Genomic DNA, 18,901 nt, shown 5'->3' with positions numbered 1-18,901 from the left:
TATGTGTCTGTTTTTATGCCAGTACCATGCTGTCTTGGTGATCACAGCTTTGTAGTAAAGCTTGAAAATCAGGTAACATGATGCCCCCAGTTTTATTTTTGTTTTTCAACATTTCCTTAGCGATTCGGGGTCTCTTCTGATTCCATACAAATTTTAAATAGGCTCCACACCCAGTGTGGGGATTGAACTCACAGCCCCAAGATCAGGAGTCATGTGCTCTACCGACTGAATCATCCAGGTGCCCCCAACCATGCCCTGAGCTTTAGTATCCTGCTAGCACACTGCAGAGGAGACAGTGGAAGTTCATTTATGGGAAACTTCTCTGAGGCACGCCTAGGGGCAATGCATATCACTTCCTCTCCTCTTCTGCGGTCACAGCGCAGCCACTTGGCCCGACACAGATACCTCAGGACTGGGAAATGTTGACCCTGGCCAGCAAACACTCCCAGCTCTCTCCCAGCTTCTGGGATGAACCCTTTGGTACCTCTGCTCCAGGTTATTTCCTTATACTCAGGAAAGGTGGATTGAAAGGATTCTCAACCCACATGACTATGTCCTAGTTTAGAAGTTTGCGTATTATAGTTTGTGCTTTGTTGTGAGCTTTTTTAATACTTTTGGAACAAGGTTAAGTTGCCAGTCTATCTGATTTTGGGGGCAGAGTTTACCACCTGTCCCAGAAGAATAGTCTTGCTATTAGTCAATTGTTGTTCATCATCCACTAATTAAGAGGAGTTTCCAAGTAGTATATTTTAAAGGCTCTTTGAGATCTTGTCTAGGCTTACAGGGGTTCTCTAGGAGGTAACTCTACCTGGAGAGGCTTTAAGTTTTTTATGCCCTCCTTAAAACATACCCTGCTTGAATCCCTGTATGAAACAGCACCGATAAGAGGTAGCCTGTGCCATTTACCATTTATTGTTTCAAGGCAGGTGACAAAGAGGGAATTCTAAGAGGATAAATGAAACCCCAGGACATTTTACTCAATTTTAACAGTCCCTATACTCTTCTCTGACCCTATACTGAAATAGTGGTAGCACATCTCTCCTACCATGGAATTTTTACTCCTACTCTGGAAGTAGACTAGGTGAGTCGTGAGAAGTTCAAAGTTAAAATTGGCAGCTTTTTGAGATCTTTCAGTTACCAGTTGTGTGGCCCAGAGCTTTTCTGAGCCTCAGTTTATCATCTAAAAATGGTGATCTTAGTAACACTCTTCTTTATGAGGGGGCTTGAGGATTAAATGATAATCCCCATGAAGTATTAAATACAGGTTCTAGCACAAAATAGTTATCATTGGTGATAATAGCTTCATCATTTAACATTCAAGGAAAGGAAAGGAGATATCCCCGTTGATGCTTAATGTTGCAAAACTGTTCCGTTGATCTCTCTTTGGCAGTGTCCTGAAGATTTTATGATGCAACTGTGATGCTTGTAAAAGGTTTTCTTATGCACTCAGAATCTGTCATTAAATAACAATTTACAGTAGGTTAAGCGTCTATGTTCAGCTCAAGTCATGATCCCAGGATCTTGGGATCGAGACCTGGATTGGGCTTGCTTCTCAGTGGGCAGTCTGCTTCTCTCTCTGCCTGCCTCTCCCTCTGCTCGTGCTCTCTCTCTGAATAAATAAATAAAATCTTAAAAAAAAATTTATGAGGTACCTACTATGTGTAAACACATTTTCCAGACACAAAAGGGGTTAATTATAAAGTGGAAGAAGAGATGGTCTTTGCCTTGAGTAGTTCATAGTGTCATAAACATTAGCAGTGGCTGGATTTTAAATAGGCTGTAGCTGACCCAACTTTTGGTATCAATAGTGTTTGAAGCCAGCGGCACATATTCTAATACAGACAGAAATAAGTATGATTATCTTTTTTAAGTTATTTTTTATTAACATATAATGTATTATTAGCCCCAGGGGTACAGGTCTGTGAATTGCCAGGTTTACACACTTCACAGCACTCACCATAGCACATACCCTCCCCAATGTCCATAACCCAACCTCCCTCTCCCTCCCCCCTCCCGCTGGCAACCCTCAGTTTGTTTTGTGAGATTAAGAGTCTTATGGTTTATGTCCTTCCTGATCCCATCTTGTTTGATTTTTTTCCTTCCCTACCCCTCAACAACCCCCCCGCCCTGCCTCTCAAATTCCTCATATCAGAGAGATCATATGATAATTGTCTTTCTCTGATTGACTTATTTTGCTCAGCATAATACCCTCTAGTTCCATCCACGTCGTTGCAAATGGCAAGATTTGATTATCTTTTTTTTTAACAAGCCCAAGTCCAAAGTACCATATTTCAGTTTTATTTTAGCTTCCTGCCCTTTGTTCCTTATTGTCAGTTTATCCCCATCCACTACCATTTGTCAGTTTACCTCTCATCCACCCCTCACACATATACTCCAATCATGGACTGTTATAAAGCAATTACACATTGCGAGAAAAACAGTTTCTTAAATTTTCAAGCTAATTATTCAAAAGCAGATTGTGTTTTAATATGCACTAGCATAATGCTGTGATTTGTAGTTTACGTAGATTAGGAAATAAGCCTCGCACAGTGGATTTTAACTTGCCCAGATTTTTTATTTAAAAAACATTATTATTGATTTCTTCATTTTTTAAGAATTTCTCAAGTCTATGTACTCTTACTTCAGTGATCTGAAGCAAGGATCCTATAAACAAATATCCTTTACACACCTTGTACGTGATCTATGAAAGCCAAGTTCTCCTTCTCGTTTTACCAGTTCCTTATTCTTCGAGTTTCACCGTCTTCCTAGGATCTCAAGTCTGGGGAAAATCTGATCTTCCCATCCTTCTCATTCTCTATCCCTTGGGCAGAGGAGAAAACAGGCCCCAAGAGGTCATGGTGCATACTTGGGATCACACGGGTAATATGGGCCTGAGTCCCCGTCCAGAGAACTCTCTTCACACAGACCCTCGCCCTGGCTGGCATTATTTTCCTTTCCTCTGACCTCCTTTTCTAAGCTGTCACCAAGTCCTGTTACTGCTTCCTCAGCGTGTCTCCTGGCTTCCCTCCTTCCCACTGCTTCCTATCTAATCCAGCCCCCCAGTTCCTCAAAATGGAAAAGGCCTGAAAGAGCGCTTTGTCTCAGGGCATCCATCAGACAAGATTAATTTTCTCTAATTACCGCTGTCAGCGTGTCACTCCTTTGCTGCGAGGCTGCCAGGAGCTCCCTGCTTCCTGGGGCAACAGAGAACAGCACTGCTCCTGGGTGAGGTCTTTCAGATCCCAGCTTTATATATATTCAGCTCCATTTCTATTCCCCTCCTGAGCCCCAGAAGCCCAGAGTCCGCTCTGCATTTTCTCCATGAGTTAGTCCACGTTTCCTCTATGCCTTTAGCCTGGCTCACTCCCCAGTTTCTGGTACCTCTCTGCCTTTGCAGATACTCCCATTTTTCTAGGCCAAATCCAGGTCCCATCATCTTTGCAGTTCTTTCCCTGATGGGTCCGGTGATCACCCAGTTACCTTCCTTTATTCCCAGCCTTCCTCTTAAGCTCTGCCATGTAGCACTGGGCATAATAAGCTTTCTGATGTGGTCCTGTGGTCTTTCCTTGGAATCTCATTGCCTTTTCAATTACATCTAATGCTCTTGGAAAGCAGCTCTTAACATTTCTATTGTTTTCATCTATCCCACATTTTACGATGCCTCGTAAGTGGCCAGTATTACTGTTTATATGGGACTCTCTGAGCTTTTAAAAGCTGTTGTCCAGTGCTGTAGCTCTGGAGATACGTTGCAGTGTTCACTGCTTGGATCAGGATTGGTGGTTAATATTGCAGAACAGTGTCCTCCCGTGCTGGATGCTGACAGGATGAGCTACAGATGTGTGACTGACCCTCAGGCAGGGACCGGCCTTAGAGGGTGGCACTCACACTCATAGTTCATGGTTTGTGGATCCGCAGCTGGGAGGTGAGAGCTCTTTCACTAAACACCAGCATACCTGCCTCTTGGATTTACAGGAGGTAATAGTTATTTGAGAATGGATAGGAATAGCATCATCTCCATAATTCTGGCAAATTCTCAGCATGCCAATGTGAAATGTGAGCTGGCTCAGTCTCCCCTCCCACCGTGTGTCCTTGAGCCCACAATGACCTTGGTGCTCTCTTTTCTACAATATTGGCACAGTGTCCTAAGATTTAATCTGATCTTTTTCTGAGATATTTTTTTCATAACTCCGTAAATATTGCATTTTCCCCCCAAAAGTAAGAATGTTGTAATATGTCCTTGGTATTAAAAAATGGAATGTGTATTATTTGAAGAAAACTTTCTGAATTTTTGATGCTCCTTTTCCATGCCTTCTTCCCTTTTCTGGTAGTCATTTCTGGACTGAGGCAACTGCAGATTTTACAGTACCTTGGGCTCTGCTTTCCCCGAGGCATCTGCCTCATAAGTTATCTCCTCCACTCTGGGTTCATAAACTTGGAATTATTTTTTTCAATAATGTCAGCAGACTAATTCCACCCATACAAAATGGTTTGGCCATTTTCCTCTTTGGCACAAAAGAGAATTGGCAGAGACCCAGACAAACATGGAGTTGACAAGCTCTGGCGTGGAAGTGAGTTCAAGGGCTCTGGGCTTTGAGTCTGCCTTCTTCGTCTCGTATTCTGAATCTTTGCCCACCCAGAAAGTCCTCTTTTCCCATCTCAGACAGCTAAAGATGTTTCAGATCTGTTTGTTAATATCTCCAACACACGTAGCAAGATGCTGCGTTTCTTCACCTACACGAAGTCACCCAACTGGAATTACTTAAAGGTTTTTTTTCTCATCCTTCTAGGTGGATGGAAGTCTGCTTAGTTGAAGAATTGCCACCAACCACTGAACTGGAAGAAGGGCTCCGGAACGGCGTTTACCTTGCCAAGTTAGCCAAGTTCTTTGCCCCAAAAATGGTATCAGAGAAAAAAATCTATGATGTGGAACAAACGCGTTATAAGGTAACTAAAATCTAATTGGTTTTGGCTTCCATCTAAAAGTAAAGGTTTGGTATTTCATTTCCTTTCCCTGCTTTTACTCTTAGTGTTTCTACAAAGATTTTGTGGAGTAGCGGGGAGGGGGTGTCCTTGGTCTTAGAAGCCTGCTAATAATCATTCCCGAGGCAGCAGCAGTTTTAGAAGCAGAATGTTTCTATTTCTGGGCTGAGGCTGAGACACGTCTGATTTGTGGGGCTTCCCAGCCCCCTTCCATTATTCCTTCATGGAGGTCATTTTTATTAGCACCAGTAAATGTAAAAATGAGGGCATTTTACCCTCCTCCCCCTTTTTTTTCCACCACCGACGCAGTTTATTACTCCTCTTGTTCTCATCAACGAGTAAAGTACCCCGCTGGGACTTGAACTTGTGGCCCCAAAGAGTTAGGGCCAATGTGATCAAATGAGTAGTAACATTGAATAGTCAGGTAGGAATTCTGTTCCACTGAATGTTTAAAACAACATAAGACTAATTTTTTTTGTATGAAACTTGTTTTAATTATTTCATGGCTAATTTGGGAGGACACATGGGGAGAAAACAAAACCAAAATAAACAACAGTCTTGACTTGACTTTAAAAATGATTATTTTAGAGACACTTGTCTAAGTATTTACAGATATATCTAGGATTTGATCCAAAATAATCAGAAGGAGGATGGAGAGAGATTTGAGACTGGTCATGAGTTCATAATTGTTGAGGTTAGGTGATGGGTACATAGGAGTTGATTATACTACTTCATCAACTTTATGCTTGACATTTTGCATTAAGAAATGCAGGAGAAAAAGAAAACCACCAACCTAAAAGACCCTCCATTGGTCATTGCTCATTGTGTCTTCAAAAGGGACTTTTGAAGTGTGTGTTATTCTCTCCTGGTGTAAGTGATTCTTATGCACTTTGGGTCAGGATTTCTTTTTTTTTTTTTTTTAAGATTTTATTTATTTATTTGACAGAGAGAAATCACAAGTAGATGGAGAGGCAGGCAGAGAGAGAGAGAGGGAAGTAGGCTCCCTGCTGAGCAGAGAGCCCGATGCGGGCCTCGATCCCAGGACTCCGAGATCATGACCCGAGCCGAAGGCAGTGGCTCAACCCACTGAGCCACCCAGGCGCCCCTGGGTCAGGATTTCTAAAGCTTTCATGAAATGTGATTCTTTATAGTCTTAATTTATTGTACAGTTGACCCTTGACCAATGAGCAAAAGTTTTTTAAAATGTGTATATTTAGGGACATCTGGGGGGCTCAGTTGGTTAAGCATCTGGCTTCAACTCAGGTCATGGTCCCAGGGTCCTAGGATCAAGCCTGGCGTCAGGCTCCCTGCTCAGTGTGGAGTCTGCTTCTTCCTCTCCCTCCGTCCCACCTCTTCCCACTTGTGTTCTCTCTCTATCCCTCTGTCAGATGAATAAATAGAACCTTGAAAAAAATGAGAAAGCAAAAGGTATAATTAATTCAGAGCAAACTTTTGAGTAATTATTAGGCTGACCATAGATAGACAAGAGGAATTGAGATATCATTTATGAGTCTGTTTTCATATTCTCATCTAAAAGATAACCGAGTAAACATTTCTGCCTTGGATAATGTTAGGAATGAAAATGTTTGTGTTTGTTAAAGTACTTTTGAGTTGATGAAGTCATGTGTTCCTCCCTAGAGTCTTAGCTCATTATTTGAGCTTTTCATAAGACTTTACTGAATCAGTGATCAAGTCAGGCGAAATTATTTTAACTTTGAAAAATATTTTTTTAGTACAAAAAAAAAGTATTTATATCTCCACAACACAAAATAAATGAATCTGTCCACATTTTATAACCCCATTTTTCTTTTTTCATTGCCTCTATAATGGTTATTACATGATCTAGCCCTATTTCTAGTAATAGCCGTGTAGATTTGATGACAGAGTTCAAGTGTACTTGGGCTAGGCTCCAGCCTGTCCTGAGAGGAGGCTATGGGTATTTTGTTCTGTCAATGCCAGAGATGAGACTCTCAGAGCGACAGCGGATGGTGAGCTCCAAGGAGGAAGTGGGCCACCTCTTTTCTCTTCTTGGCACATCATACAGCTTTGAGTGGAAGTGCCCCCAGCTCAACTGTTGACCCCCTCATGGCAAGTCAAACAGGTGCCATTACCTCCTGGCATCAGAGAACGTATTATTTGAATGAATAGCAACTTCTCTTTGGGATGGAGACAAGGGAAATATTTCCAGTTTCTTGTTACGAAATGAAGTACGTGTGGAGCGCAGGCAGGTGATAACATTCCCAAATAAAATACTGAGACGGAAGGATTGTGTTTGCCATCCCTGCCCATCGGGTCCTGGAAGACAGATATGCAGAAGAAGGGATGGTGCCAGGTGACGGGCAGAGAGAAGGGAGGTGTAACGGGGGGAGGGGGTGGTGCCAACTGGGATGTGGGAAAAAGTACAGGACCAATGGAAACTACCCCTCTCTTGGTTTGCTGGACAAAAGAAACCTTTTCCCCTCCTTTATTAAATCTTGGAGAATGCCTAATGTCTTTGAAAGAAAAAAAAATTTTTTTGAAAGAAAATTTTTAATGAGTTGCCATGTAATCATAAAATGTTAAAGCCATTTCATTCATTTTACAAAATTGAAAGGAGTCAAGTATTAGTGAACAGAAGATGAAGCTTCCTGTTCTTGGCATCCTTAGGATTAAAGCCCATCCTCTGGTCCTTTACAAGGAGCATGGAATTGTGGGACTGCTGCAAAGACAATGAGACACAAGGGAATCCTATTTAACCCAGCCCTAGCCCCTGTATACGCCATCTGGCAACCATGAGTTCAGTGAGCGTGGGCTCTGACAGCAGGGTCTGCTTAGACTGCAGCCATAAAATATGACCTGCCTGTGAGGCAGTATGTCTCTGAGGCATGAGTTCTGTCCCTGAGCTCCAAAGGCCTCAGTTTGGGCAATAATGGCTCTGAGTTAAGCAGATGGGCGCTTTCAATGCTGTTCTCATCCTCTTTGTCTGCCGGCTTAAGAACAACCCTGGTCCCTTGTTAATTTAAGGTCAGAAAGATGTCCTAGATATTAGAATTAAATCTTCTAATGACGAATATCCTTTCCCTGGCCACCTCTGCCTCCCACTCCAGGACCTAGTTCCGGGACCTTGTGACCATGCCATATGTGTTCTGACTTCTGATATGGTCCCTCTTGGATACATCATGGTGTACTGTAAAGAGTGCCTTGTCCTGAAAGCGGGAACCATGCATTTCATCTTTGCACTGTCCTCAATGAATGGTGAAGTGTGTAGCTCAGGGTAGGTGCTAGGGAAATAGCTGTTGGGTTAAAAAAAAAAAAAAAAAAAGAATGAATGACAGTGGTTTCAAACAAGCCAAAAACTCCATTTTTTCTATGCTTATTTGATATATTTGCCAAATATCAAATTTATTTATCAGCATTTAGAATGCTGATTCTAAAGTCAGCATTCTTCAGATGTTTACAATGGATGAAGAATTTGAAATCTGTCATCATCCAAGTATGATGCTAAAATGTCCTGCAGGACTACTTGATGGGTATGTGTAAAAATGTGGACCCGTGGGCCCACCCCAGACTCCTGAGACAGGCAGAATCTCCTGGCCAGGGACCCAGGAAGCTACCCTCTTAACAATCAGCCCAGGTGATTCTTTTCTCATGTATTACTTGCGTTTGAGATAATCAAGCATTATCTAATGGTAGGCAAATAATATAATAAATTTTAATAAAGTTTAGAGGGAAAGAAGGTGAAGTTTTACTATGATAGAAATACGTAGAGGGTAGAATTCACTTATCCATATAGTGCTTATCAACACATGCCATGGGCCAGTGTGCTCAAATGGTAAGCAAGGCAGACATGATTTTGTGGCAGTTAGGGTTGGGGAGACAGACTTTAAGTAAATAAAGAGTTGTGGGTTTAAACAGCGATGAGTGTATGAAGGAAGACATTAAAGCCAGTGTTACTGACAGATAACAGTAGACAGAAGATGAGGTTTCCTGAGGAAACGTTTACCTTTGAGGCAGGAAGAAGGAGAAAAAGATCATTCATGTGTAGTTTTAAGGGTGGGGAGCAGGGAGGACAGTCTGGAGAAAGGAGCCTGTTTTTGAGAGACCTGAAGAAGAAAAGAGCTTGGACAAACAGAATGGCTGAAAGCCTGTGGTGAGGGACAGTGGTGAAAAATTGAGACCAGGATGGAAGATACGTGACTTCATCATAAGTAACGACAAAGGAAGCCATTGTAGTGTAAAACAGAGGCATCCTGGCTTTACAGAGATGCTATGTGAAGAATAAATTAGAAGACGAGGGCGGGGGCAGGCCCATGAGGGGATAACTCAGCACAAGCGACAGGTAACAGTGGCCGGTATAGACAAGAAGTAAATGGATTCAAGAGGGAAAGCAGCCTAGAGAGGGGTCAGAAATGGGTGGAGGGCCATGAACCGAAGAGGGACAGTGGGGTGTGACCAAGGAGAAAGTGCCAGGTCTAAAGGGGGTGGAGTGGTGAAAAGGCCAGGGCTTCCACGGTGAAGGCTTGGAAGATGAGTGCGTGTTCCCAAGGTGGGTAAGGTGGGCAAGGGAAAGGGGAGGAGGGAGGACGAAGGACACTCCTTGAGCTTGAGGAGGCTCAAGAACAGAAAACAGTATCTTTCCAGGCAGGACGTTGGTAACTGTAGACGTAAAATAGATGTTGACTGCTTAGGTGAGCCTTAGGTGGGGAGAGCATATACAGCAGTTAGTAGTGTGAGCTGTAGAATCAAAGTACTTCAAAAGCTGGCTTCCTTACTCACTTGGCCTCTGTGAGCCTCAGTGTCCGCCCCTATAAAGGGGGGATAATAATAGCAACAACAAAACAATCAGTTTTTGTAGAGATATTGTGAGGAAAATACGTGATCATCTCTGCAAAGCACTTGGCACAATGTCTGAGGAGGTGAGTGCGCTGTGAAGGTTAGAGGTTTGGTTGTAAGGCTCTGTGCGCTGTAAATTGAGTAGGTTATTTATTTGGACTTGGAATCAGGAGTCCTACAACCTAATCTTGACCTGAGCTTAACCAGTTAAAGCAATTCAAGTATCTTAAATACCTGGACCCTGCCGTCAGTTTCATCCTCTACAGAATAAGCAAATCAGAATAATTATCGTCTTCTAAGCCACCTCATTGTTCCAAAGTGCTCTGATTCTCTTGTGTAAGAAGGCACACAAGAAGACTTCAGTAATTCCTCATCTATTCAATTTAAGCTACAATAACCTTATTTGTTGGTGAAATACCAGAAGAAAACCAACATGTACTTTCTAGTCCAATTGCTGGACGAAACTAGGTGGACGGACGTTAACATCCTTTGCCTAAATAAGATGGTAGACATGCCGGCTAGTCTAGTATGAATATGTAGGACTGGTGAAAAAAAATAGACAAGGTGAAAGTGGTTATCATGGACTAAGATTATTTTGGACTAAGATATAAGAATGTTTAGAAAACTGATTTTGTTCTAATTGAAGTAAATTGAAGACGTTAGTAAGTATGTACACCATACGATTCTGAAGTCAGCATTCCTCAGATGTTTAGAATGGATGAAGGATTTGAAATCTGTCATTTAGTTTACTGCAGAAATAGGACCAAGATAACCTCCCTTTCCTTCAGTGGCTCTTACATGGAGCCCTAAACGTTTTTCTGACCGTAAGGTGCATAAAAGTTGCAAGCCTGGCCTTACAGCATGTAATAATTATAATAGCAAATATTTGTTGCCTTCTTTAGGTGCTCTTTGCAACTAACTGCTCTATGTGTATTCTCAATTCACCTCCTCAACTCAAAGCAGCATACTATAGACCCATTTTATGGCAGAGGAACCAAGTTTCAAAGAGATTTGTAACTTTCCTGAGGTTACCTAGCTAATAAGACCACTGAATGAATGGGGGGTGGCTGTTTCACAATTTGTATTGTTGAAGCCCACCAGACAAAGACTGCCTGGAAATCAGCCTTCAAACAAGGGTCAAACAAAATTAGGTTTATTTAACTTGTTGTGGCAAGGAAAAAAAAAAAAAAAAAAACACATAACTCTGAGACTATGAGCAGGAGAGCATAGTGTAGAGTTGGGTTTGTACTGGAGATACTAGTATGGATTTAGGGGAAGCAAGGACCAGTTAGCTTTGGGGAGTTGTCAGGAAGCAGGATCAATTTGGTGTTTCAGTAATTCTTATCTGGGAGGGGAAACGATAGAAGGGGACTGTCAGCCATCAAAACAGTTGCTCTTCTTAGTTGGAAAAGCGGGACATTTAGTTACTTTGTGGTGCCTAGGGTCCTCTTCTCTGTCTTGATGTGATTGTGGATTGTTCCCGTCTTGTGCCTCCATGGTCACAGAGTGGCTGTGTCTGAGAATTATTTGTATTCTGTAAAAGTTGGTGATGCTGAGTCACGCTCAGACAGTACTGCCTGGCTCTTGATTCTCTGGGCTCCCTCCTCCTTCCCCCTCTCTTCCCCTGCCTTTCTTCCCTCTACTTCCCTCTCCCCCACTCTTTCCTCCCTCTATTGATTTCATAGTAACGGCTGATTTTTTCCATCCAAAGAATAATCCCACCATCATTAGGTCCTATGTTCTGTCCCTGGAGAATGTTAGCCCAAGGAAGCTTTTCAGATTCAGAGAGAACTCATCTTGAATCTGAGCTCAGCCCTTCAATACCTCTTTGGCTTAGGCACATTAGTTGATCTTTTTGGCCTAGTTTTCTTCATCTCTAAAAAACTGGGAAATGATAATTGCCTTGCAGAGTGTTTTAAGAATCAGAGATAATTTACATACAGTGCTTGACATCCTGAGTTCAGCCTGACCACTATTAAAAAGACATAAACATTGGTCTAATGTTAATTTGGTTTATACTTTTAAAGTATAAGTCGAACAGCCACAAAATATTTTCTCTTATATAAACTATTTGATTGTAGAAGGTCACAGAAGATGGGAAAAGCCAGGCTTTTTGAACATGATTCTCTACTATTGGATATTATATAGTGAAACTTGCTGTAATTACTGTTTTTACATATATTAAAATTTTAAACTACATAACATTATGCTAGGCTCATTTAACAAATTAAAAATACAAGGTAGCATTAAAGCTCTCAACATTTCAGTACCTGATAAAACTTGATGAGATACAGGAAAGGTTACTACAGTTACAGACTGTTGGGAAAAAATGGTGGCTGAGGAAGGCTGTAAGGAACAGTGGAAGACATAGAAAGCCTGTTGTTGTCATTGTATGTGTAGAAAAAGGTCTTGTAAAACATTTCCACTGAAGGTTTTCTTTTTACACAGGCAAAAATTAGGGTTAACTTATAGGAGGAGGAGATACCGAAATTACTCCTGAACCGTGAGATGGGTTTTGTTTCCATTTTTTTTCTATATTTTTCTATGTTTTCCAGGTTTTCTACAGAAATCCTATTGATGATCAGAAAAAAATGTTTTGGCAGAACCAGAAACCAGGAAAAAGGCATTTAATCTTCTAAAAATCCTGTTTTTCTTGAAGTTGCTAGGTTTCTCAGCCACAGTTGCCAAAATCTTGACACCGCGTGTGTGTATGTGTGCGTGCACGCACACACACGTCACATAAAACATCCTTAGGCATGTGCTAGGCATCAAATGGTCTTTGAGGTTCTAGTTCAGAATTACCTCAAATATGTGAATGGTGGAAACTGGAATGGTCCATTACAAACAGTGTTGCTGAGATAGTCTAGTCTTCTTTACTGTGTCTCCAGTTGTTTTATGATTTAATAACTCTATTTTAAGAGAAATAAAATTGGAAAACATCCTGCTAATGAAAAAAAGTTGTTACAAGTGACTCACTTTTCCTGTGGTCCCTTCTTTCCCCCCGTCCACCTCCCCATTCTAGAAGTCCGGCCTTCATTTTCGACACACGGATAATACGGTCCAGTGGTTAAGAGCAATGGAGTCTATTGGTCTACCCAAGGTAAGCCTGAACTGGGAAGCCAAAAGGGGTCATGCGAACACCTCATTGTGAAAAAAGGTTTGGCATCTTGGGATATGTTAATGTGGCAGAAGGCCTTATTTGCCTCAGGCGCAACAAATGTGAGGACTCCACAGAAATGTGGCAAGGCCTGTACAAAGTAATATATGGCAGGAACTCAGAGTGAAGTATGTACCCAGATGGAGAGCAGCTAGGTTAAAGCATGTATAAATTCAACAAGGCCAGAACAAGCTTTAGCTGGTAGATAGTTAATTTAAAATAGCCACCTCCTTTTTCTGTATTACACTACCATATATTGTATCACTGTACATTATAACGACAAAGGTGCTTTTACAAAGGATTATTATAGATCATATTATCACTTTGAATGTTAAAAGCTAGAAGGTTATAGTTCTTCCTCTTGAAATAGCTATCCCAAATAAAACTTGCCAAATATTCGGAGCGTGTTATATTGAAAGAGCGGGTGCCCTTCAGCCTGAGAGACAAGTAGACAAGTAGAGGAAATGAGGAAGTAATTAACGTTTGTTAGAAATTGTAGAGTGATTTCTTCAACTTCTTATTTGGAAATAATTTTAGATTCACAGGAAGTTGCAAAAATAGTGCATCTTTGCGTATTCTTCATTCAGCCTCCCCCAGTGGTGACATCTAGTAACTGTAGTAAAATAATAAATCGACGCTGGTGTGTTACTGTTTAGAAGGCTACAGACCTTACTTATATATGCATTGATTTGTGTGTGTATGTGTGTGTGTTTCTGTGTGGTTTTATGCTGTGAATGTATGTGACCACCACCACGGTTAAGATACAGATACCACGAAGGAGTATGCATTGACGTGGTATCCTTTCCTGGTCCTGTCCCCTGCCAGCCACTCATCTGTTCTCCATCACTCTGGTTTTGTCATCTTGGGAACGTTAAAGAAGTGGAATCCTAAAGTAAGGGACCTTTTGAGATTGACTTTCTTCCAGTAAGCATAATGCCCTCGAGACCATCAGGTTTTTATAGATACCCATAGTTCCCTCCTTTCTTTTTTTTTTTAAGATTTTATTTATTTATTTGATGGAGAGAGAGAGAGATCACAGGTAGGCAGAGCAGCAGGCAGAGAGAGAAGGGGAAGCAGGCTCCCCGCTGAGCAGAGAGCCCCATGCAGGGCTGGATCCCAGGACCCTGAGATCACGACCTGAGCCGAAGGCAGAGGCTTAACCCACTGAGCCACCCAGGGGCCCCTAGTTCCCTCCTTTCTATTGCTTAAGAAGAAATAATGTAGGAGTCGTCCTCCTCGAAGGGGATAGGCTATTGATGGAAGACCTGTGTTGGTGGTGATATTATTAATTCAGGTTTGAATGAACAGCCTACCACAACAAAAACAGAGGATTCCTTAATGTAAAATATAAATGCCTATTTTTAATCTATCTGAACTTATACCTGATTTAGCTCTATTTCTTTTATCTCAAAATAGTCCATATTGATTTCTTCCATTTTTAACCAAATTACTTTCCCTTCCCCTAAAATGCCCAGAACAATAAATGCTATTCCCATCTGGGCACTAGTTCTAGAATTCATATTTCTAGATTGTCATTTAGCAAGTACTAACAGGGTAATAAACAGAGTAATAAGGAAAGAAAAGAAGAAAATTCAAATAGGATTTTTCTGTATGAGGCAACATACTTTAAATTAGGGTAATTTTGTTACATTTCATAGATGGGATTTAAACTTTTCCTAATTGTGTGTGTTGGACCAGGATTTCCTTAATTTTAAGCCAAATAAGTGATCCATGTAATAGATGCTGTTTTAACACTGATTTTTTTTTTTTTTAATGATCGATCCATTACCTTGCAGGGATGAGAGACCGATAGTGTGCTGAACTGATAGATGTATTTGACCACTACTAATGTCTTCACTTGCCAATATTAAATGACTCCTCCATGTTCGGCATCATGTTAACACTGGGGATACGGTGGTGAATAAAATGTTCTGGGCAACTCGGTGAATTGATCCCATCTTACTGCTAAAATAAGATTTATTCATAAAGATTTCCAAAAGAAATGAAACTATTTATATAAGTACACATTCCATATGGAGATACATAAAGAAATATAGAAAGTTGTTGAAAGGAAAGGGAGTGGGGAGCTGCAGTGTTCTTCTGCTTCTCCAGTAGACCTGTTCTTCTGAACCGGGAATCCTCTTGGGACGGACACTGTAATAGCAAACGTGTTGAGGGAAAGCTGAAAAGACCCTTAAAGTTTCCTGGGCTGCAGACGTTACTTCAAGCGGCCAGGGACTATACATAGTGGCTGAGGAAACTTTGCTGCTTTCTTCTCCTAGCTTTTTTCAATGTCCAATAGAAAACTGTACTTGAGGGGCACCTGGTTGGCTCAGTTGTTAAGCATCTGCCTTTGGTTCAGGTCATGATCCCAGGGTCCTGGGTTTGAGCCCAACATCTGGCTCCCTGCTCAGTGGAGAGCCTGCTCCTCCCTCTCCCTTTCCCCCTGCTTGTATTCCCTTTCTCGCTTTGTCTCTGTCAAATAAATAAATAAAATCTTAAAAAAAAAAAAAAAGAGAGAGAGAAGAAAATTGTACTTGAGTGTCAAGAGCTATCTCATATGATAAAGGATATAATTTCAGTTTTTATGTCAACTTTTATAAAATATCTACTAAAAGCCAGCAATGCCAGTATGCTTATCTTTCTCTTAGAAGCTTTAAGCCTAATTATTCATGTTTTGGTGCTTAGGAAGGGAGAGGTTTGCTGCCCTATTCTGAAATGTTTCTTATCAAGCTTGTAGTTTCAGGCTTAAAAGTAGTTTAAGTGTGTATAAAAAGCCTCAGTGTTCAAATTTACCAGTTAAGTAATGTCATACATAGGTGTTAATCCAAAAAAAATCATCAGGTGTTCAGAAAATGCAGGGATGTTCATTGCAATGACTTGTATTTAGGACAAGTTGGGGGCAAAAAAGTTCAGCCTTGGAGGACTAGCTTAAATTATAGTTCAAAAAGACAAAATAATTACAAGCATCTATTAGAAATCATGTTCTAGAGGTCCCTGGGTTGCTTAGTTAGTTAAGCATCTGCCTTTGGCTCAGATCATGATCCCTGGGTCCTGGGATCAAGCCCCACATTAGGCTCCCTGCTCCCTGGGGAGGTCTGCTTCTCCTTCTCCTTCTGCCTGCTGCCTGCTTGTGCTCGCTCTCTCGCTCTCTCTCTCTCTCTCTCTCTCTATGTCAAATACATAAATAAAAATATCTTTTCTAAAAAAGAAAATGTTCTAACAGAATGATGAAAGGGATGGAAAACAGTCTTGCTCTAGGGTACTATAGTAATACCGTACTGTAATATTACTGAGGTTATCATATTGCAGTTTTATTCTCACATACAGACATAAACCTAAAAAGTCAGAGACACATACGGAAAAAAGACTAGAAAAAAATATACTAAAATGCTAATGATTAACTATTTAGAAAGTGAGATTATGGGTAATGTTTCTCTCATGCTTCATTTACTTTTCAGATTTTATTTGGTAAAATGTGGTTCCTTCCAGCAGGAAAGAACATTGGTGTGTGTTGTGTGTGTGCATACCTGTTCACACAAGTGTAAGGCTAGGTGTTTAACATTATAATAAAACACTGGACACTGGACACCCTTCTCAGGATACATGTTACAGGAATGACCCTGCAGAGCCTGACCGGGCTTACCACACGTGGAGCCAAACTGCCACCTAGCCCTATGGGAGCAGCCTTCTTGCTGTGGCCACCTGGGAGTCCCCTGCTCTCCCAAGCCCACTAGGGGGCATGCTGTCAGGGGACCAGGTGTACCAGTGGGTCTGCCTGTAGAGTGAAGGGGAGCAACAACCGACCGGAGGGGTTCCTCTGCATTTAAATAAATACAGCAGAGACAATCCAAGTAGCATCATTGAGGAGATTTAAAGTAACTGTGCAAAGCAAAACATAATAAAACACATTGTTTCTTTTGTTTTCCAGATATTTTATCCAGAAACAACAGATGTCTATGACCGGAAAAACATACCCAGAATGATATACTGCATTCACGCATTGAGGTGGGGAGAAAGATACAACTAAGAGTGGAGGAAGTAGATTTAAATGAAACTGTAGTTTCTATTTTAGAAAAGGGCTCTTAAGTTACTTAAATAATCTGAAGAACTTTTTATTGGATGGAGCTGTTTTGAATTTGGCATAGATTTTTTAAATTGTCACGTTAAGTACAATCGTCGAACTGGAAAAATATTTTTTCTGATTTCTTAAATCTAATTCAAAACAGAATACCAGAAAATGAATGAAAGACCTGTATGTATAATGAGAAGATATAAGTTGAAATTTCTAGGGATCTCCTATATGTTGCCATATTCTTGAGTTGTGATCTAGTTTCCCAGTATAGCCAAAATACATCAAATGAGCAGCTATAATGGTCATTATAATTTTGATATCTTAAATTATCCTTTTGCTTCAATTCTTATTATAGTCTAATGAAGTCCAATGTAAGGTTAGTTTCTTTTGACCTTTGCTCAATAGAACTTGCACCATAAGGGTAAAGAAGCAGCATCAAGAGTTGCTTTGAGTAAATAAAATCAAGATACGTTCATTTTTTTTTTTTTTTAAAGGAGGAGAGGAGAAAGGGCAGAGTGAAAGAGAGAGAGTGAGAGAGGGAATCTTAAGCAGACTCCATGCCCAGGGTGGAGCCAGACTCAGGGCTGAGTCTCATAACCGTGAGATCATGACCTCAACCAAAATCAAGAGTCGGACTCTTAGCCAACTGAGCCACCCAAGTGCCCTAAGATACTGTCGTTCATTAATTTAAAGCAATTGTTTGATAACTTAATTTTTGAAAACACTTAAATTGTGCTAGTTCATAGATCATTTTTTATCTTAGTGGACTGGAAGAAATGCTATTTTTAGATGGTAACAAAGATGATTCTGAAAATCCAGTTTATGGCTGTCATCCTGCATTCATGCAGGTAATAGCTGGAAGTCTTCATGTCTAATTAAATTTTAAGTATCTTCTGGAACATCTGCCTTGTGTTTATATCACTAGAAGTCATTTTCCTGGCAGAGTGTTCTGCATAGAGGTTTATATTAACTTTTTTCTGGCTCTTTTCCCCTCCAGAGGAAAAGGTTTCTACAATAATTCATTGCACTGCTGGCCTACTAGAAAAGAATTTTGATTATGTCATATAATTTGACTTTTTCCCCCGATCAGTACTTAGGAGATTTCTTTGGAAGATGACAGTTGTTTGAAATACAGACCAAATGTAGGTGCCTTTCTTTCTCTTTATTCCAGTAATTTAGAGTGGGCTAGAGGGCAGGATCACTTCTGTACCTGCCTCCTCATGTGTGGCTAGTATATCATTACGCCAACAGTGTTTCTGAAAGCTTTCTGTGCAAAAGTGCTTGTCTTGGGGAATATTTTCATATGTGTTGCCCAACATTCCTTGTCAAATATTTTTCAGAGCTTAAAATGATCGCTTAACACTGCACTTAGTACCACTTTTGTGACCTGCTAAGCCAGCTACAATTGGTTAATGCCATCATCATATCCACGCATCATAGTGCTAATCTCCAAATCTGTGGCATGCTCTTGGAGTATCTTGGACAAGCTTAAATTGATTTCCTGACAGGACACCTGGGGTGTTAATGTTAAGCTGCTTATAAAGAAATGGTGTGCTAAGTTCCTTTCCAGTGATGTCACTGTTCTTCCCCTGAAATTACATAGAACTGCACTGAGGCTTACAAATGGGTTTGTGATCATTTTAACAATGGCTTCAGCAGTTTGGTAAATGAAAAAAAGGCAACTTCTTTTTCTTGCCACTTGTATGCGAATGTTGGTGTGATATTTTCTAGGACTGTTTTTCTCAGTCATGCAATTACTCATGGAAGTCTCCATTACTCTTGATCATTCTGGAGCAAATTTCTCTTGAGCCTGTTACACCAGATCTGACCTTAGGTAGGACCTTTTCTGTTTACTTAATAAACAGCATTCCCTGGGA

General features: G+C 40.8%; 1 protein-coding gene across 3 annotated transcripts in view; it reads left to right on the top strand.

Moving 5' to 3' along the window:
* Positions 1-18,901, top strand: part of IQGAP2 (IQ motif containing GTPase activating protein 2) — a 287,935-nt gene that overhangs the window by 140,905 nt on the left and 128,129 nt on the right. For all 3 annotated transcript variants that reach the window (XM_082724767.1, XM_082724769.1, XM_082724768.1), the window contains 3 exons: positions 4,788-4,944; positions 12,815-12,892; positions 16,881-16,957. In XM_082724767.1, coding sequence (XP_082580893.1) covers positions 4,788-4,944; positions 12,815-12,892; positions 16,881-16,957 — 312 coding nt within the window. The remainder of the gene's footprint in view (positions 1-4,787; positions 4,945-12,814; positions 12,893-16,880; positions 16,958-18,901) is intronic.

This window comes from Mustela nivalis (genome assembly GCF_964662115.1).
Source record: "Mustela nivalis genome assembly, chromosome: 3".
Classification (NCBI taxonomy): Eukaryota; Metazoa; Chordata; class Mammalia; order Carnivora; family Mustelidae; genus Mustela; species Mustela nivalis.
The sequence above is the reverse complement of the archived record's forward strand: the minus strand, read 5'-3'. Positions and strand labels throughout refer to the sequence as shown.